This window comes from Panthera onca, chromosome B2 (genome assembly GCF_046562875.1).
Source record: "Panthera onca isolate mPanOnc1 chromosome B2, mPanOnc1 haplotype 2, whole genome shotgun sequence".
Lineage (NCBI taxonomy): Eukaryota > Metazoa > Chordata > Mammalia > Carnivora > Felidae > Panthera > Panthera onca.
This window is the reverse complement of record NC_138343.1, coordinates 122569293-122587212: the sequence shown is the minus strand read 5'-3', so window position 1 is coordinate 122587212 and position 17920 is coordinate 122569293. Positions and strand designations below refer to the sequence as shown.

General features: G+C 43.2%; 2 protein-coding genes and 1 long non-coding RNA gene across 7 annotated transcripts in view; 2 read left to right on the top strand and 1 right to left on the bottom strand.

The window, feature by feature from the left end:
* MAP3K5 (mitogen-activated protein kinase kinase kinase 5) overlaps positions 1-1897 on the top strand; it is a 203548-nt gene extending 201651 nt beyond the window's left edge. For all 4 annotated transcript variants that reach the window (XM_078447354.2, XM_078447352.2, XM_078447351.2 and 1 more), the window contains 2 exons: positions 182-258; positions 1140-1897. In XM_078447354.2, the coding sequence (XP_078303480.1) occupies positions 182-258; positions 1140-1200 (138 nt within the window). In that variant the 3' untranslated portion in view covers positions 1201-1897. The remainder of the gene's footprint in view (positions 1-181; positions 259-1139) is intronic.
* Positions 1898-2304: 407 nt separating this feature from the next.
* Positions 2305-7481, bottom strand: LOC145715507 (uncharacterized). Its single transcript, XR_014137724.1, has 3 exons — positions 6542-7481; positions 2837-2846; positions 2305-2590 (listed from the first exon to the last, which is right to left on the bottom strand). It is a non-coding gene; the product is annotated as an uncharacterized LOC145715507 (long non-coding RNA).
* A 472-nt stretch (positions 7482-7953) lies between these two features.
* The window catches only part of MAP7 (microtubule associated protein 7), a 178008-nt gene continuing 168041 nt past the window's right edge, over positions 7954-17920 (top strand). For both annotated transcript variants that reach the window (XM_078447362.2, XM_078447358.2), the window contains exon 1: positions 7954-8062. In XM_078447362.2, coding sequence (XP_078303488.2) covers positions 7996-8062 — 67 coding nt within the window. In that variant the 5' untranslated portion in view covers positions 7954-7995. The remainder of the gene's footprint in view (positions 8063-17920) is intronic.

Here is a 17920-nt window from a genome sequence, read left to right as displayed (position 1 = left end):
TTTATAACGGGGTGGGGGCAGTACTTTTCCCTAATAATTCCAGAAGGTTATGTTTTTTAGTAGATTTCCTTTTAGGTTTACTTTTAAATGATTGCCAATGTCTATATTATGGATAGAGTTTACTATTTATTAAAGGTGTGCAAAACATCTGACTTCTGTGCATATTCTACCTTCTCCACAGTTTCTGGCTGAGGATTATTCACTAGAGGATGTTCTCTACTATGTTACACGTGATGATTTAAAATGCCTGAGACTAAGGTACCACTTCTCTATTCTTTTTTCATAATGGAGAAAGTGCCCTGGGCAGGGAAGTCTGGGCTCCTGTCCCTGCTGGGCCCCTCGCCAGCTCTAACCAGCTGAGGGAACTTGAGCTCCACTCTCCGGTTCTCACCTGCTCCGGGTAAACTGTGTCCATTGGACCAGGCTCTTACTGGGCACTCTTATAACCAGTATTTCTATATTAGTAAATGCAAATCAACTAAAAGAATTTCTTGATAATACAGCAGACTGAGACCATGAGGTTCTTTTAAAGCTGCCTTTAACAAATGCTCTAATTTAGTTCGTGATTGTGCCATACCTATTAGAAATATTAGGACAGCTGCTGATTTGCCATCCACATGCCCTGTATAACCTGATAGGGTTTCTTAGGATAGTTTTTTCTGTCAGGCCAAGCATATGCGTAAAGACACATTCCAGGACTGCTAGAAATCTAAAATGATGCTTTGGGATGGTTCAGTGTCTCACTTTAGCGCAGGTCATGATCTCACGGCTCGTAGGTTCAAGCCCTACAGTGCGCTCTGTGCTGACAGCTTGGAGACTGGAGCCTGCTTCAGATTCTGTGTCTCCCTCTGTCTCTCTGCCCCTCCCCAGCTCTCGCTCTCTCTCTCTCTCAAAAATAAACATTAAAAAAAATTTTTAAATAAAATGATGCTTTAGGACCTGCTAGTTTGTGGAGGCGGAAAGGAAAGGCACGTAGGGCTGACGAGAAAACAGGTACAAAAAGAATACACGATGACTGGTAAGACTTTGGATCTTCATGTTCTGATCAGAACAGCTAGAGGCTAAGAATCACTATTCTGTATCAGGGCAGTCTTCCAAATAGGGTGTCGTCTTCATCATGTCCTTGTGTCTCTAACCAGGGGAGGAATACTCTGCACGCTGTGGAAGGCCATCACTGACTTTCGAGACAAACAGACTTGACCGTCGCTCAGTTTGTTTCCAACCTTCCGTGGAGACTCCAGCAATACGGAACTGATCTTCTTGGGGGAGGGAGAGGAGAAAGAAGCTGCACTTTAAATCCAGTATTTGTTTACTCGTGTTAAAAAAGAAAAAAAAGACAAAATACACTGAACTGCTTCTATTTCTAGAATTCATAAGGACTCTTTGTAAGGACTCTCCAAAAATAATCCTACACATTAGGATGCTGAGGACTATTTTAGTCTAAACATTTTTATGGAGATATTTTTAACTCGGCACCTGTTGCACCTCAGCCCAATGTTTATTTCACACGAAACAGAACATTTCATGGGATTGTGCATCACTGGAACAAAACCAAAATGTGACCATGACTTTGTAGGCTTATGTGTGTTTGTAAGATACTCTGAGTAGAAATGCATAATTTCAATTATTGTATAAAGTTTATGTTTTTTTTTAAGTGTGCAGAATCTGAAAGCAATGGTTTTTACTTACCTATATCTGTATTAATTGTAATATCGACTATATTTTGTAATTTAAGTTTCTGGCCCCTAGTACATTCGAGTCGTTTATGTACTACTGAACTGTACCAGTTGCACATGCCTGAACCATAGTAATGTTAGCTTGTTCTAAAGCTATCCATTGTGTCATATTTACTCTAGTAAATAAAAAGACTCTTCACATACTGTTTGATAAATTCTAAGGAATTCTTATTTTGTTTTGACAACCTAGACAAACTGCTGTGTCAAATTTCTGGCTGTTTCTCCTGCTCTAATATTAAATAGAATCTGTCTTCTATTCAGGTAATCAAAGAACAAAATGGATATGCAAGTTGTCTCTCAGGGCCACAGGGTGGTAAGAGAGAGGAGGAAGACATAAAGAATTTATATAAAAGAAAGTCTCTGTGTTTTTCTCAAGGCTCCAGGTTCTCTTGAATGACTATTGTATACCTCAGAAGGTCTGCAGATAGCTTCCCAGGGGAGAACACCCTGCATTTTCTGTCTCCTTAGTTTCAGTTCTCATATTTCAGGGAACTGTTTCTATTTTAAGGTGAATATTCCATTTTCTTAGCCTGCCCATATTAACAGGGTGAAGTCTGAAACTCCTAGAGAGATGGATGAGATAAACACACTTCTTAGATACAGAGGAACCTACCTGTTTATTATGCAAGATAGAAATAACATAGAGCTTCACGTATCATGACTTGACCTATACATATATAACGGTCTTTGATAAAACAAGAGTCATCTTTATTTCTATGTGAAAATCAAGGTCCAATATATCTTATATTGCATTAGACTGCACAGAAAGTCCTCACCATTATTTTCTCATTTGATACTTGTAACAGCATAGCTGCATCATTTTTTACAGCCCAATCCCAAGGACAGATAGTTGCCTTTTTTTTTTTTTTTTTTTAATTTTTTTTTTCAACGTTTTTTATTTATTTTTGGGACAGAGAGAGACAGAGCATGAACGGGGGAGGGGCAGAGAGAGAGGGAGACACAGAATCGGAAACAGGCTCCAGGCTCCGAGCCATCAGCCCAGAGCCTGACGCGGGGCTCGAACTCACGGACCGCGAGATCGTGACCTGGCTGAAGTCGGACGCTTAACCGACTGCGCCACCCAGGCGCCCCATAGTTGCCTCTTGTATCCTGTGGGGAAATTTCAAAGGAAGGGAGATGTAAATTAAGTGATAGGTCATTTCACTCATCCTGAGACACAGTGTAATTCTTAATTAAGCCACAGTCCATATCCCCAATTCTAATGCTTCAGTGCTTCTTTTAGGTTGCATATTGGATCAAGGAGTGCCCGGGTGGCTCAGTTGGTTAAACCATCCGACTCTTGGTTTTGGCTCAGGTCATGATCTCACATTGTGGTTTGTGAGATTGTGCCCCGTGGGATTCCTTCTCTCCCTCTCTCTCTTTCTCAAAATAAATAAACATTTAAAAAAAGATTGTATATAGCATCAAGCTACTCATCTTCAACCAATTCTTTATCGATATGGTCTTTCCTTGGTATCTTCCTCCCACCCTATTTTTGTGGGCAAATGTTCCTCTATCCTTACATGGTTCATAAGACATTCCTAGGCCAACATCATTAGGTTTTTGTCAGAATTTTGGGCCTCGGTCACAAAAGAAGGCAGTTCCACTATGGCCCAAGTTTCATTAAAGGTTTCACTTGAAAGGCATTTGGCATCAGTCTGGGCCAGTGATTCTCAACCCAGCTTCACAATAAAATGACTGGGATGCTTTTTTAAAAACACTGATGCCACCACCACAGACAGACTGTTTTTATTGATCTGCGTAAGGCCCGCAGATCCTTTAAAAAAGTTCTGCAAAATGATTTAACACTACCAAATCCCACCTCCTTACTCCAAGAGACACCTGGAGAGAGAAATGGGAGAGCCTCTTTCCACAGAGATGGTAGTAAGATGGTTACTATTCATTGTTCATGTAACGTAGCAGGAGGCTAGACACGTAGGCCTGGAGCACAATCATCACTTACCTTTGACCTCGGGCAAATTAACTCTCCGAGACTCATCTTCCTCATTTGAAATAGGGAAAATAATGTACCTTCCTCATAGGGTTGTTGTAAGATTTAAATAGTGCAGGTAAGATGCTTAGCGTAATGCCTAGCAGAGAGTAAGCAATCAGATGCTGCCTGGTGCTGTTATGTCTTATCATTCAACCAAAAGTATTTATTACATACTTATTGGGTACTACATACTGGGGTGCATGAACAAGACACAGTTCTTGCCCTGCGAAGTTCACTGTCAGAGGTGGAACAACAGAACACGTAAAACAACCAGCACACATAGTAAGTACTATAGTTACATCTGACTGCCAAGGGGTGGGGGTGGGCGGGGCCAAGAAAAGCTTTCCAGAGAAGTGAGACCCAGAGCTGTGCCTGGAACGATGGTTTGTAACTGAACAGTTATGCATGGGTGGTGGTAGTCTCATAAAAGAAATAAAACCAGAATTTGTTGGGAAAAGTAGATCCCATGTTTCTTTTGAACCATATCTTGATCTCTTGCTCCAAGTTCTGTCATTGCACATTTTGTTTCATTCATTTCTAAGCCATTCCATAAAACAGCCTGGCAAGGAGGAGTTATTTAAACCACTGGAATGCCTACTATGTGTGAGGCAATGTAGCAGCAGCAGGAGGAGAGATCTACATGATGCCTATCAAGTTCAGAATGCATGCAGCATGCATTATGTCATCAAGGACATCTGTAATTTGTAAACAAATAAAATAATTGGTGGCTTCAGACATTAGAAGCACCCTATAGAGAAACAGAAGACAAAGTCCTTGCCACCAAGTAATTCATATCAGATCGAAGAGACAAATTTGCAGTAACAAATCACACTTAGTCCATGTTCAAGGCTAGATGAATGCAAGCCCACAAAAACCTGGAGACCTTCAGAGGACAAGCTGGCCAGGAGCCAGGGCAGGTGGAACGGGCTTTACTGAAGAGGGACACCTCAACCTGGGCGTTGGAAAGAAGGAATTCAGTAAGTCAGGACCAGGGAAGTCAATCGGGGTAGAAAGTTCCAGGAACAAAGGCTGGAAGCAGGGATTTGCAAGATGTCCCGGAGAAAGCGAACAACTTTTATATTACGTTAGAGCACACCAAAATTTTAACTCCTCTTAATTTATACTTGGCTGGAAATATGAGTTCTAGAAATATAAAGTGGAAGGGGAGAGCTCAGGGTGATGATGGGGATGATGGTCAGGAAAGGAAGTGGAGTCGGTATTTAATTATGTAGAAATGGGAGGGGCGTCTGGGTGGCTCACTAGGTTAAGCATCCATCCGACTTTGGCTCAGGTCATGATCTCATGGTCCATGAGTTCAAGCCCCATGTTGGGCTCTGTGCTGAGAGCTCAGAGCCTGGAGCCTGCTCCGGATTCTGTGTCTCCGTCTCTCTTTCTGTCTCTGCCCCTCTCCTGGAAGATGAATCCGGTGAAGGTGTGTTGAGATAATTAGAACAGAAATTGGACAGAGCATATCAGAGATTGTTTTAGATGTGAATGAAGGTCTAGTAGCAGTTAGAGCAGTAGGAATTGAGAGCGTGGAATTAAAACCATACATTCACAAGATTTGGGACCTATGATTTGGGCAGTGATGACAAGGGAGAGGAAAGAATAGATTGAAGCTATGTCAGTAAGAGAAGAATTCAAAAACAGGTAAGTTTGAAGGGGAGCTTATTTGAGGCGATGAATCAATGGCAGAGCATTATGACAGAAATGTGCAGAGACCATTGAGAATGTATTGGTGGAAGTCAGGACTGAGGTTAAGGGTATATATTCTGGATGTAGGAGGCACCTTGATGTAGATCATAGTAAATGAGGGCTATGAGAGATAGAAAGGTTACGGCCTAAAATGTTGGGAAAAGGAAGGTTTGTGGATGGTTTGGGAGGAATGAGGAATTTCAATCAGCAACAGCGGCAAAAGGACTGGTCACAGAGGAATGAGAAAAACCAGCCAGTGGTGTAAGCCAAACAGGAAGACAATCAGGGGATCTAGTGCAGCAGAAAGTGTAGGGGAATGATGGATTAAAAAATAATAGGTAAATTTGATTTTGTGACCTGGAAAGGTTTTATAGACAGGCAAGAAAGGCTTACAAAGCAGGTTGAACAATGATAATAAGACAGTGGCACCAGAGTCCACACATTTCTTATCTTTGGTGAACAGAATGTAGGACAATAGATTTGCGAGGGTGGGATGTCAAGGAAAGAAATTTCCAGAATCAAAGAGCCCTAAATGTACTTGTTGGGTTCAAGCCCCTGAACAGAGTCGCATTTTAGGAGTAGGGAGAAGGGAGGGAGGAAGGAGGTTTCCAAGGAGAAAGGAGGGGGGATGGATGGCATTAGGAGGTCTGGCTCCTCCCCTGGAAAGGGGAACCTTGATTATTCCAAGAGATTCTGAGATGGGTGTCGAGACTCAAGACAGATGGCTTCTCTATTCTAAGTAAAGTACAGCACAAAGTACAACGTGGTGGTGTGTGACATTTAACAGATGTCATCCCTTACTGCATTTTCATGCAGCAGACCACCCTGTTATAGACACCGCACTAAGTTTGAAACACATAGCGTATTCAGGGCCTAAGTGTAAGATTTGGGTGTGTTTCTTATAGCACTAATTTTTGTGTAACTGACAGACTGAAACATAAATTAACAAAAGAATGCACAAAGAGATAAGCACATATCCCAAATAAACAAAACCACACACACACACACACACACACACACACACACACACACACACAAACACACACACCAATAAGTCTTGCTTCAGTGGGGAGGGAGGGGATAGGAGGTATATCAAAGAAAGAATTCACTGGCTTACTTGAGTAGGTAGTAAATCAATGGCCTTCCAGAGTTCAACTCTTTAGATTCAAGTATCTTTCTGATGTTCACAGGAAAGTGTCTCAAACTCTGGTGACTTCGTGTAGTAAAAAATATCTTTGCTAAGATCCAAGCTGAGGTCTACACCCACCTGGTACTTTATTTTTGTTGATTAGACATCTGGTAAGAGTTGTGTGAACATGATTTAGGAAGATCACATAGCTAAATGATCAGTAGAAATAAAGAAATGGCACTAAGGGAAAAATCCATAGTAATGGATCACTATGCCAGACCATGGCATCAGTGTCCCTTATGTAAGCAAAACCCCTACCTACCCGGAGAACCAGTAAACCAAATAAAAACAGGCTACTTCTGAGCTGAATGGTGGGTTTTTACCCAAGGATGGTGAGAACTGTCATTCTAGTAAAAACTCCAACACTGTTCCCAGACTCTCTTGGGCCTCCAATGGATTCTGCTGAAGTCCTTGAAAGGGATTTAAATTGCTGGGAACTTGCTGGTTATGTTCGACCAACAGAGACTGTACTGTGGGAGTGCATTTCTGTGCAGCCAGGCAGAACTGGTCGCTGCTCAATTTTGTTCCTTATGTTTCCATTTATGCAAGCTACTCCCCCGCCCCCACCCAGCATTTGGTTACTTATCCTTTATTTGCCTCATAGCGCAGAAATTGGTTTCTCCTCGGCTAATAATGTTTCTTTAAAAAAAAAAATGTTGCCTATTTTTTCCCTGGTCTTCCTGAGCAAGCCAGAAGTCACGCGGTAGTTATTACTCGGAAATCAAGAATAAGAAGCCACATCACTGGGCACAAGTATCCCTAAGTTGTGTGCCCTGGGGCTCATCAGATACAAAGGCCTGGTGAAAAGATAATGGCGTCGTAAAAAGCAGATAGAAACCGGAACCGGCGTGGAATCTGGCCCGTGTACTTCGGCTTTCCACGTGGCATTATATTCTTGTAGTTGTCACCATGAGCTAAAGCCCTGGCGAAGTCAAAACTGAGCTTCAGACTTCAGAGGGGAACAGAGCGTCCAGCTGCCCTCGCCTCGCCTGGGCTGGTCCTCAGACCGTCCCAGTCGCATGCGCCACTGAGTGTCGTCGACCCCCCTCCAGACCCCGAGGAGCCGGCAGCGGTCTCAGCGGCAGGCAGGAGCTCCGGGCCAGGTGCCTGGCTCCGGCCGCCGCTCTCTCTGCGGACACCCAGTAGTGCCAGTCGGAGCGGCTGCCCCGCCGCACCTGTCCGCGAGGGGGCGCGCCCGCGCGCCTGACCCAAGCCGCTCGCCGCGCGCCGGCTCCCGGTCCCTCCTCCCTCCGCTCTCCACCCTCCGCCCTCCCCAGACGGCGCTCACCTGTCTGGGCCGCGGGCCCCGGAGGCGGGGGGCCGGCGGGAGCGAGGCCGAGGAAGAGGGCGGAGCGGCTCTCCTGGCGCGTCATCGGAGCACCATGGCGGAGCTAGGAGCTGGCGGCGACAGCCACAGGGGCGGCGACGGCGCTGTGCGGAGCGAAACAGGTGACTGCACGGCGGGGGCAGGCGGGGGTCCCGCGGGCGGGGGGCGACCGGCGGGACGGGTGGGCGCGCGCCGGGCGCCGGCGGTCTCCTCCCCCTCCCGGCCGCGGCCCGGAACGGCCGGTCCAGCGCGCCGCGCACCCGGGCTCGGAGCGCGTCTGCCCTCCGCCGCGCGTCGGCCGCCCGGGCCCGCGGTGCCCGAGCGCGGCCGGCCCCAGTTCCGGTCGCCCCTCTCACGCTCCACCTCGACTTTCCCACAACAGGTGGAAACTCGCCAGCGAGCGCGGGCGGGAGGAGGAACTGGGAAAACGCTGGCCGCTCCCCTCCCACCTGCCGACTCGGCTCTCATTCAGTTGAATGGGGAAATCGTATCTCCCAAACCAAACAGCCAGCCGGAAAATCCTCTGCCAGGTGCGACCGACAGGATTATCCGTTTCTGGCACCCCTCCCGCCTTCCCTGGTCGCACCGGCTGTCGGGGTCGCAGGCGCCGGTGGCGCAGCCGAGCGCCGGCGCGAGGGTCCCGCGGCGGCGAGCGGCGGCCGCCCCCGCCCCAGGGTCCGCAGTGGCGACCCGCTCCCGGGCAGACTGAGGTCGCGGGGTGGGGAGGGCCAGGGCTGGCTGCTGGAAGGTGGGGCCTGCGTGTGCGGGATAGTCGGACTCGTACCTTTGTTGACATGAAAGCGCCCCCAGAGTTCATGTTTTTATGCGGTCCATGCACGAACCCAAGGTAGAAGGAACGTCGGCTCAGGTGGTCACATCGACCCCCGCCCCCGACGTCCACATTAACGCTCGGGGACAGGTGCTCACATCTCCAAGACAAGCCGAAAGTTTCTTCCCCCAGCCCCATCTTGTATAAAGACGACGTTTCCACTCTTAATAGCTTTTTCTTAAGAAACTGACTTGCAGATTCTCGCCTCTCCCCTAGTCTCTTCTAGGTCGGGAAACCGTTCTAGTACCTTCCACTTGGGATGGAGGCGATGAGGCAGTTTCTTATTTTAAAAAGAATTCACATTGCAGGCTTCCTAATTGCAGTGCGTTTTCCATACACACATAATCGGAAACGATCGTTTCCCTAAATGTGAGACCCTCCTGTCCCTCCAAAAAGACCTTTTTTTAAAAAAGAAAAGACCTTTTGATTTACATGATACGCTTATTTTAATATGAAAGTTCCAGAAAACCTGTACCAATCTTTGGAAGTGTATCTGCACTGCTAGGAGGAGTTTGGGCACCTAAAGTCTAATGACTTAATCCTTTCAGCCAAATACCTGAGGTTAAGTCTGACAAGGTGTCTTGAACTTGTTTACTTTGAAGTCATGCTACTTCCTGTAGGGTGGTTTATTTTGTCTTAATGTGTTTGAAAGATTGGGCGATCATTATTTTGATTTGGGCCGAGGAAGGGGTGGCTAAGAGATGTCTTTGTAATTGTTTTATCAGACTTGATGGGCTGCATGCTCTGGGTTGGGCCCCTCCCCAACTGAGGGCAGCGGAAGGGCAGGGTTCTCATTACAGTATAAATGGTTTGGTGCCTAATACCCACAAAGTAACTGCTTTTGGAAAAAAAAAAAAAAAAAAAGTTCCAGAAAGTTCACGCAAGGCAGTTTATAGTCAGACAAACGTAAACAAAAGAACCGTTTTCTAGAATCTGCACATGATCAACTTTTTCGGATATGAGTGAACTGCAAACTAGTGTTTCATTACCTGAGCAGGTTAACTAGTGAACTGGTCGTGTTTCTAACAATTAATATACAACTCATGTGACTATCAGTGAAAGATTTTCTTTTACGAAGGGGGAATTTAATTGGCTGCCATCTCCTTCATAGAAAAAAAAATTCTTCCACACCTTTGCCTAGAAACGCCAGTTTCTGAGGGACACATTTTATATATGGTCTTTTGAGTAATTTTACTTATGATTTAAGTACAACTTATTTCTGGCTCACATCTTTTTCCTATTTTTCTAGCCCTAAATTAACGCTTTTGGTGTTCAGAAGTGTCTATGTGAGCAGATGCCAAAGATAGAAGAAAGGTGAAAATACGTATTTTTTTAATCTAGGTAGCAATATTTTGAGTGAACAAGTAAGGAGTGCTTGAATTTTAACAATTTAAGAAGTTTTCCATACATTTAAAACATGTTACCTACATCAGCATATAGGACTCCAATGTAGTGTTTTATTTTTATGAACATATTTCACATCGTACACATCTAAATGCTGCAAGTCTTTTTTTTTTTTTTTTTTTTTTTTTTTTTAACAATCACAGGTTTGCAGAGAGGTGGGTGTTTGGGGAGGAGGTGGGAACTTCTATCTTTTATCACTTATCAAGAGGTGAAAATTGCTACTTGAAGTGGGAAGTTTGTTGAGGGGTTCATTTTATGTATTCATTCATTCATTGAGATTGGGTTATTATGAGGTAAAGTACATGCTTAAATGTCTTAGTTTTTATAGACCTGTGCAAAAAATTTGGTGTAATTTTAAGACAGGTTTTTTTTTTTTTTTTTTGAGTACGGTTGACACGCAATGTTACATTACTTTCAGTTGTACAACAGTGATTCAACATCTCTATACATTATGCTGTTATACTCATCAGTGTAGCTGCTATCTGTCACTGTGCAACACTATTACAATATCATTGCTTATATTTCCTATGCTGTGTCTTTTATTCCTGTGATTTATTCATTCTGTAACTGGAAGCCTATATGTCCCATTCCCCTTCACCCATTTTGCCTACACCCCGTTCCCCTGTGGCAACAATCAGTTCTCTGTATTTATAGGTCTGAGTCTACTTTTTGTTTGTTTATGCATGTGTTTTGCTTTTTAGATTCCACACATGAGCGAAATTATACGGTACTTGTCTTCCTCAGTCTGACTCATCTCACTTAGCATGATACCCACTAAGTCCTAGGACAATTTAGACTAGAGTTTCAGGTGGTTAGAAAAATGAGACCTGTAATATTCATAAGTATGTAGATATATATGTGTGTATCAAAGATGGGTTGAAAATTGGTGGTATAGCACCTATAAAATGAAACATTTAAGGATATCGAAAGGTACTATAGTAATCCCACATTTAAAAACCATATTTCTCTCAGCATATATTTATCTTCTACTTAAAAGTAGTCAAGTCACATTTCTTGTGGTAAAAGTTTTCATTTCTCTTTAGGATGAACAGTTCTTTCACCATATTTTTCAATATTCAAAATTTTGAATATTTTTCAGTTCTCAAGAACTGAAAAAATAATGGACTTGGAAGCAAGTTTTGGATTTCACCACTAGAGGACATCAAGTCCTTCTTCAGGCCGTTATTTTGAGTAGTCACATAGATGGATACTCACAAAACTGCCTCTGTCCGAGCTTTCTGTGTTCAGTGTTTTTATGCTCATGCTTGAGAGCTGTGGAAAGTGAGTGTGCACAACTCCTTTCCCAACTCGATAGCTTCTTTTTTATAAGCCTACTGAATTAAGATCTAATTTGAAGCAGCATGTGACTAATTCATGAGTAAACACTTTCATGTACAGGAAATAAGTTAATACCTGTAATCTGTAAGTTCTGTTGATACTCTTTTGGGGGAAATGAATTAGAACCTAGAATTAGGCTTTTCTCTCCTCAGCAGGCTATCTGGTGAGAGAATACGGGCTTTATTTGTGATGTTGGTCACCACCTTCACTGCATTATAGTGATCTTTATGGTTTCACTTGTCTCAAAGGGTCTACAAATATCTGCAAATTAGCATTGTAAGTTAGGGACCCAGACTACCAATTTGGTATTTTATTTCAAAACGGTCTGAAATTCAAGTCCTAAAGTTCACGATGCTTCATTCAAGTGGCTAGATAACTTTTTTCCCCATTGTATTGTGACTAGCTCTTACTTTATATCTTGTTAAAGAGGAAAGTGTTAGACCAAGCAGCTGTGCTCAGCAACATGGATTTTTTATATCAATATTTAGGCATGAGTGTGAAATACTAACATACATTGTCATGTTCGCTAAAAAAATTTTTTTTCTAACACCTTTGCTTTCCGGTGCACAAAAAATAATCATTTGAAAGGGAAATTTTTTAAAATTCAAGTCTCATATTGATTTAAAAATTGAAAATATTGAGGCTTAGAATAAATTGACCAAGAAATATGTACCTTGCATATATTAAGCATTATTGTGGCTAGAAGGTTGACAAAGACACGCTCCTTCTTAGCAAGGGAAACAACTCATAAATAATTGCAGGTCATGAGGACTTCAGTGAAGGAAGAACTGCTTCTGGCTGTGGTCATTAGGGAGGACATAAACACTGAAAAAAAATGGGTAAATGATACATAAAGTTGGATGGGAAGGAAGAGAGGAAAAGCTACAAATACGGAAAAGAGCAAAATTTTGGTCATACTGACTCGTGTGAGCCTCAAGATGAAAGAATCCTAGAAGATCAGTTAGGAATGATGATCCATGGAGGCCAGATTGTGGAGTGGTTAAAGGTCAAGCTAAGAGGCTGGTATGTGATTCTGTGGACAGTGGTGAACCGTTGATGATTCTTGAGAATAACAGATCTTGATTAAAACATGCTTAATTAGTAATTCTGTACTCATGAATTTGCAAGCTTGATTGCAGGGTCCAACAGAAGAGCTCAGATGTGCCTTTAACGAATGCATAGTCCGTCCATCGTCGAAAGTCATTCTCTTCAGTTGACTTTCTCTGCCTTGAGAATGGTAACACGGGGTGGTGAGAGCATATGGGGAACGTCCATGGAGCCAGACAGATCAGCCAAACCTTTGAAGATCAGCGAAATCTGGATGTCTACCCAGCTGTTTCCTGTCTCGAAGTAGGCATGTAGACTAGAGGATGGATTTAATAAGAAAGAGTTCAGCGACATACAGACCAACTCAGAGGTTCCTACAGAAATGGAGGCAAGCTGTTGGAAATGGGAAGGGAACAATTAATTCAAGATTCTACTGAGGCATGTGTGTAAGGATGCAGGTAAAAGGTGGCATTTAAGATTATACTCCAGATTTGAGTGTGGCCCATTGGCTTAAGGGTGGCATGAAAGTATCCATGAGGAGGACCTGGTTTTGGTGGGAGAAACAAAACAATTTCTATAAGACATGTAAGAGACACAGAGACACGTAGGTAGAAATGTCTAATGGGCACAGGCAGTATGGAGATGAGGGACAAAAATAGACCCCAGAATTCTGGGATTCATTCCATAAGGGGATAATGACTGAAGCCGGGAGAATAAGGAGAGCCTGGAAAGAGAAACTGAAAAGGGGTGGGAGGACATTCAAAGTGTAGCAGGGGAAAGAGCCAATAAAGAAGATGGGCAGAGAAGCTAAAAAGATAGGAAGGGCATAAATGAGCAAAGCAGGGGTGCCTGGGTGGCTCGTCGGTTGAGCATCCAACTTCAGCTCGGGTCATGATCTCACAGTTCATGAGTTCGAGCCCCACATCGGGCTCTCTGCTGATAGCTCGGAGCCTGGAGCCTGGTTCAGATTCTGTGTCTCCCTCTCTCTCTGCCCCTCCCCTGCTCATGCTCTCTCTCAAAAATAAACATAATTTTTTTTTTAAATGAGCAAAGCACACCTGCCAAGGGCGAAGGTCAAGAGGTCAGGGAGTCAAAGAATGAAAGAAAAGCCATCGCTGTGGTTACCGGGTAGTCACTGACCCCCTAGGAGAGGAATTTCACTTGTTGGTGCAAGAGTGGGGGATGAACCAGATTCTAAGTGATTAATAGATGCGCAGATGGAACTGATTTTGGAGACTCGCCATCAAATTTGATGGTGAAAGGAAAAAAATGACAAATCCTTGAAAAGGCAGAGGGCTTTTTCTCTCTTTTTAAAAATTACTTTTGCATACAGAAAATTTACTGATATTTCAGGTGTACAATTCATTGAGTTTTGCCAAATATATACACATGTAACCACCATTGTAATCCTGGTCTAGAAGAGTTCTCTCATCCCAGAGAATTCCCTCATGTTGCCCATTCAAGTCAGGCTCTCCTCCTACCCTCAACCCCTGGCAGCCGCTGATCTGTTCACCACGTGTCTAGTTTTGCCTTTTCCATAAGAGTGGAATCACACACCATGTAATCTTTTGAGTCTGAATTTTTTCACTTAGCATAATGCATTTGAGATTGTTGTATGTATCAATAGTTCGTTATTGATGAGTAGCTGGCTGTTGTAAGGAAGTACCATGGGTTGTTAATCTACCCACCCATTGAAGAGCACTGAGATATTTCCCGGTTTGGGCGATTATAAATTATGCCGCTGTAAATGTTTACACCTAGGCTTTTCGGACTTAGGGAGAGACCTCAGAGTGGGTTTGTCGGCCCATATGAGAGTGTATGTTTATAAGAACCTGCCAAACCGTTTTCCAGAGTGGCCCTGTGGTTTTGCCTTCCTACAGGCAGTGTCTCAGTTGGAACTGCTCAGCATCCTTACCGGCACTTGATATTAAGTTTTGTTTTTAATTTTCAGCCTTTGCACCAAGTTCTTTGAGTAAAGCAGTATAATTGCCTTAAAGTGAAATAGTGCCCTTCTGGATGCTAAATGATGCTCGCTGGAATTAGAACCCCTGTGGAGATAGTGTTGCCCCCAGAGCCCATGTGTAATGCGGAGTTTTTATTTGGCTTTAATATTACCGTCTTCTTTATTCTTCCATGGTAACGATTTTCTGTGGAGTCTGCATTCTGGCGTTGATTATCAACAGCGGTGCCATTACACATCAGGTCCCATGCCAGTCCAAGTTCTCTGTCCCCCTTCGTGTCCCTCTTCCAATCCTTTGAGAAATGGCTTTCCGAAATTCGGAAGGAATGCTGTTTCAGTTACAAAGCTGGGAATATTGGTCTTATATCTCGTTTTATGGTCTTGGTTATTCCTTGTTGGCAGAATTTATATTGTCAAACTGACTACTTACATATCAGCTCTCAGTTACCGAAATGTACTTACAGTGTTTTGTAAAGATCTTGATAATCTGTCATTAGATGTTTTCTTTTTTTAGTTTTTTTTTTTTTGTAACGTTTATTCATTTTTGAGAGACAGAGAAAGACAGAGCATGAATAGGGGAGGAGCAGAGGGAGGGAGAGAGACACAGAATCCGAAGCAGGCTCCAGGCTCTGAGCTATCAGCATAGAGCCTGATGCGAGGCTTGAACTCATGAGCTGTGAGATCATGACCTGAGCTGAAGTCGGACACCCGACCAACTGAACCACCCAGGCGCCCCTCTGTCATTGGACAGTTAATCACTGAGCATGATCTAAGGTTCTGTATGCTAAACACGTATGCTATTATGCTTATTCTTTATAGAAAATCCAGCTCTAAAGTTTGTCTAGCTGTTTAGCAGCTCAGTGTCTTTTGCCTTTTTTTTTTTTTAATCCAGTATAGTTAAGATACTGGATTAGTATCTAGTTATATTAGTTTCGGGTGTACAGTATTCTGTAGTTCTGTACATTACTCAGTGCTCATCAAGATAAGTGTACTTTTTTAATCCCCATCACCTATTTCACCCATCTCCCCACTCCCATCACCCCCCCCCCCCGACTACCAGTTGTCTATAGTTAAGTCTGTTTTTTGGTTTGTCTTTTCTTGTTTTTCTTTGTTCGTTTGTTCCTTAAATTCCGCATATGAGTGAGATGCTATGACCTTTGTCTTTCTCTGACTTATTTTGCTTAGCTTGCTTATAATACTCTCGAGATCCATCCCTGCTTGTTGGCCTTTTGCCTCTTTAATATCTGTTTTCGCAATGCTCTGAATTATAGTTTACAATTTAAATGGCGTCAGGTGGTTTTTCTCTGTTCATTAAATACTGGTCTTCCTAGTATCTTGGAGAAATAGCCAGTTAAGAAAGAATCTATAAGATTTTCTTGGGTGTGACTTTCAATTTTGATTTGAAGACTAATATATTTTTGACGGCTAGAACTCACTGCATCTGGCAGTTCCTTGTCCTTGAAACTCCTACAGAAATAGTTGTGAAAGAATTGTGGGGAATGCCAAGGAGAACTGACACACCAGACCAAACATCGCAGATGGACATAGGAATGTAAAACTGAGCGGAAAGGAAGCTGAGAGATGTATTTGGTATATCTGAGCTGGACTTTGCATGCATTGTTAGTAAAATTAGGTATATTTAAATTGTAGAGTATTGAGATTTGGTATCTGAAAATTTCTTCTGTTAATTTTTTTTTTTTCTTAATGCTACGTAAGCTTTTTTGGAGTTGGCTTTCTGGTAAAAGGACCCATCCTTTACTATGGGATAACCTTCCGCATATAAACCTTGTATCCCTGATACTATGGTGACAGTAGGAAATAGCTATATTCTAGAATAGGTTTAAATTCCAAGGTGAAACTCCAGAAAAGACCCTCTTCTTTCAGTGTCCCCACTTTCCAACACAAGGCCTGCTTGGGTGGCAGTAACTTGCATAATAACAGGCTGTAACAAAAACACGTGGCAGCCTGTCAAGGTTTTAATCCAGGCTTTTGGTTCTCAGAAGCCCTGACCTAACACACCAAACAGGACCTAGTGCCCTGCCTCCTGCATTCCAGCTGGATTGTTTTCCTATTCAGGGTTGATGCTCTAAATTAGTATGATGGCCCCCTTATCTGCAGTGCTGGTCAGTTCATTTAAGTATAGGCCATTCTTGGGGCTTAAGGTTATATTACTGAAATGATTGAGCTCCTATGCTGCAGCATCATTGGTTCTCAATCTTGACAGTGAGTTAAAATCACCCAGGGACCTCTTAAATCTCACTCTGCCCCTGCTACACCTTAGGCAATTATCCGAGAACCTCTAGGGGTGGGAGCCAGGTGGCAGTACCTTCTAAAACTCCCCCAGTGATTCCAATGTGCATTCAAGGCTGAGGACTACTTTCGATCTATTTCCTACTTAAATCTCTTAGATTTGACGATAGTAGATTTCATTTGGAGGTGTCAAGTGTACCTTGCTTATGGAAACCACCTGGAAATCATAACAGCTGTTACCCTCAAGCCAGTGAATTTATTTTGTTTATCTCTTATTTTGCTCCAGGAATTTTGTGAAGGAAATGTAGATGTGAATATGAGTAGGAGTACGCTTGAATAGTAAAATAATGTGCACACTCACGTATGTATTTATGCACTTTAATGTATGAATGTGTGCAGTTAGATGGAAAGTTAGGTAATGAACTTCTTTCTTTCCCTCCCCTCCCCCTCCCCACTTCTGCCACCTTCTTCCTCCTTTCCCTCAAAACAAGAAGGTCAACTTCAGGTAGATAAAGTTTTATGTAGCAAATTATATACTTTTCCCAGAGATTTTCCTAGTGAAAATCTGATCATCATCTCCTTGGCTCTGGAAACCACTCGTTTCTTCTGTCTGCCTGTAAATTCTTAACACAAGAATGTCCTTCTCCTTGATGTTCTTGCCTTCCATCCTGCGGCACAACCTATGCTAATACCTTTTGGGCTAATCTTTCTTCACCTCTCTTCATTCTCCTCATCAGTTGTTACTTGACATAAGGCTGGGTCTGGTAACCTCTGCTCTTTTCACGTTGTACTTTTTCTTAACAATGTTACCCATACTTACTTTTTTTTGTTGTTAATGTTTTTATTTTATTTTTGAGAGAGAGAGTATGAGCAGGGGAAGGACAGAAAGGGAGGCACAGAATCAGAAGCAGGCTTCAAGCTCTGAGATGTCAGCACAGAGCCCGATGCAGGGCTTGAACTCACGAACCGCGAGATCATGACCTGAGCTGAAGTTCAACCCTTTTCCGACTGAGCCACCCAGGCACCCCCACACTTACGGTTTCGAACATCACATCAAATTATGATCTCTGGTTCTACTTGTCAGAACCTCCAGAGGCACGTCTGAGCACGATTTACGTGTGTGTTTCAGGTTTTACGGTGCCATCAGTTGTG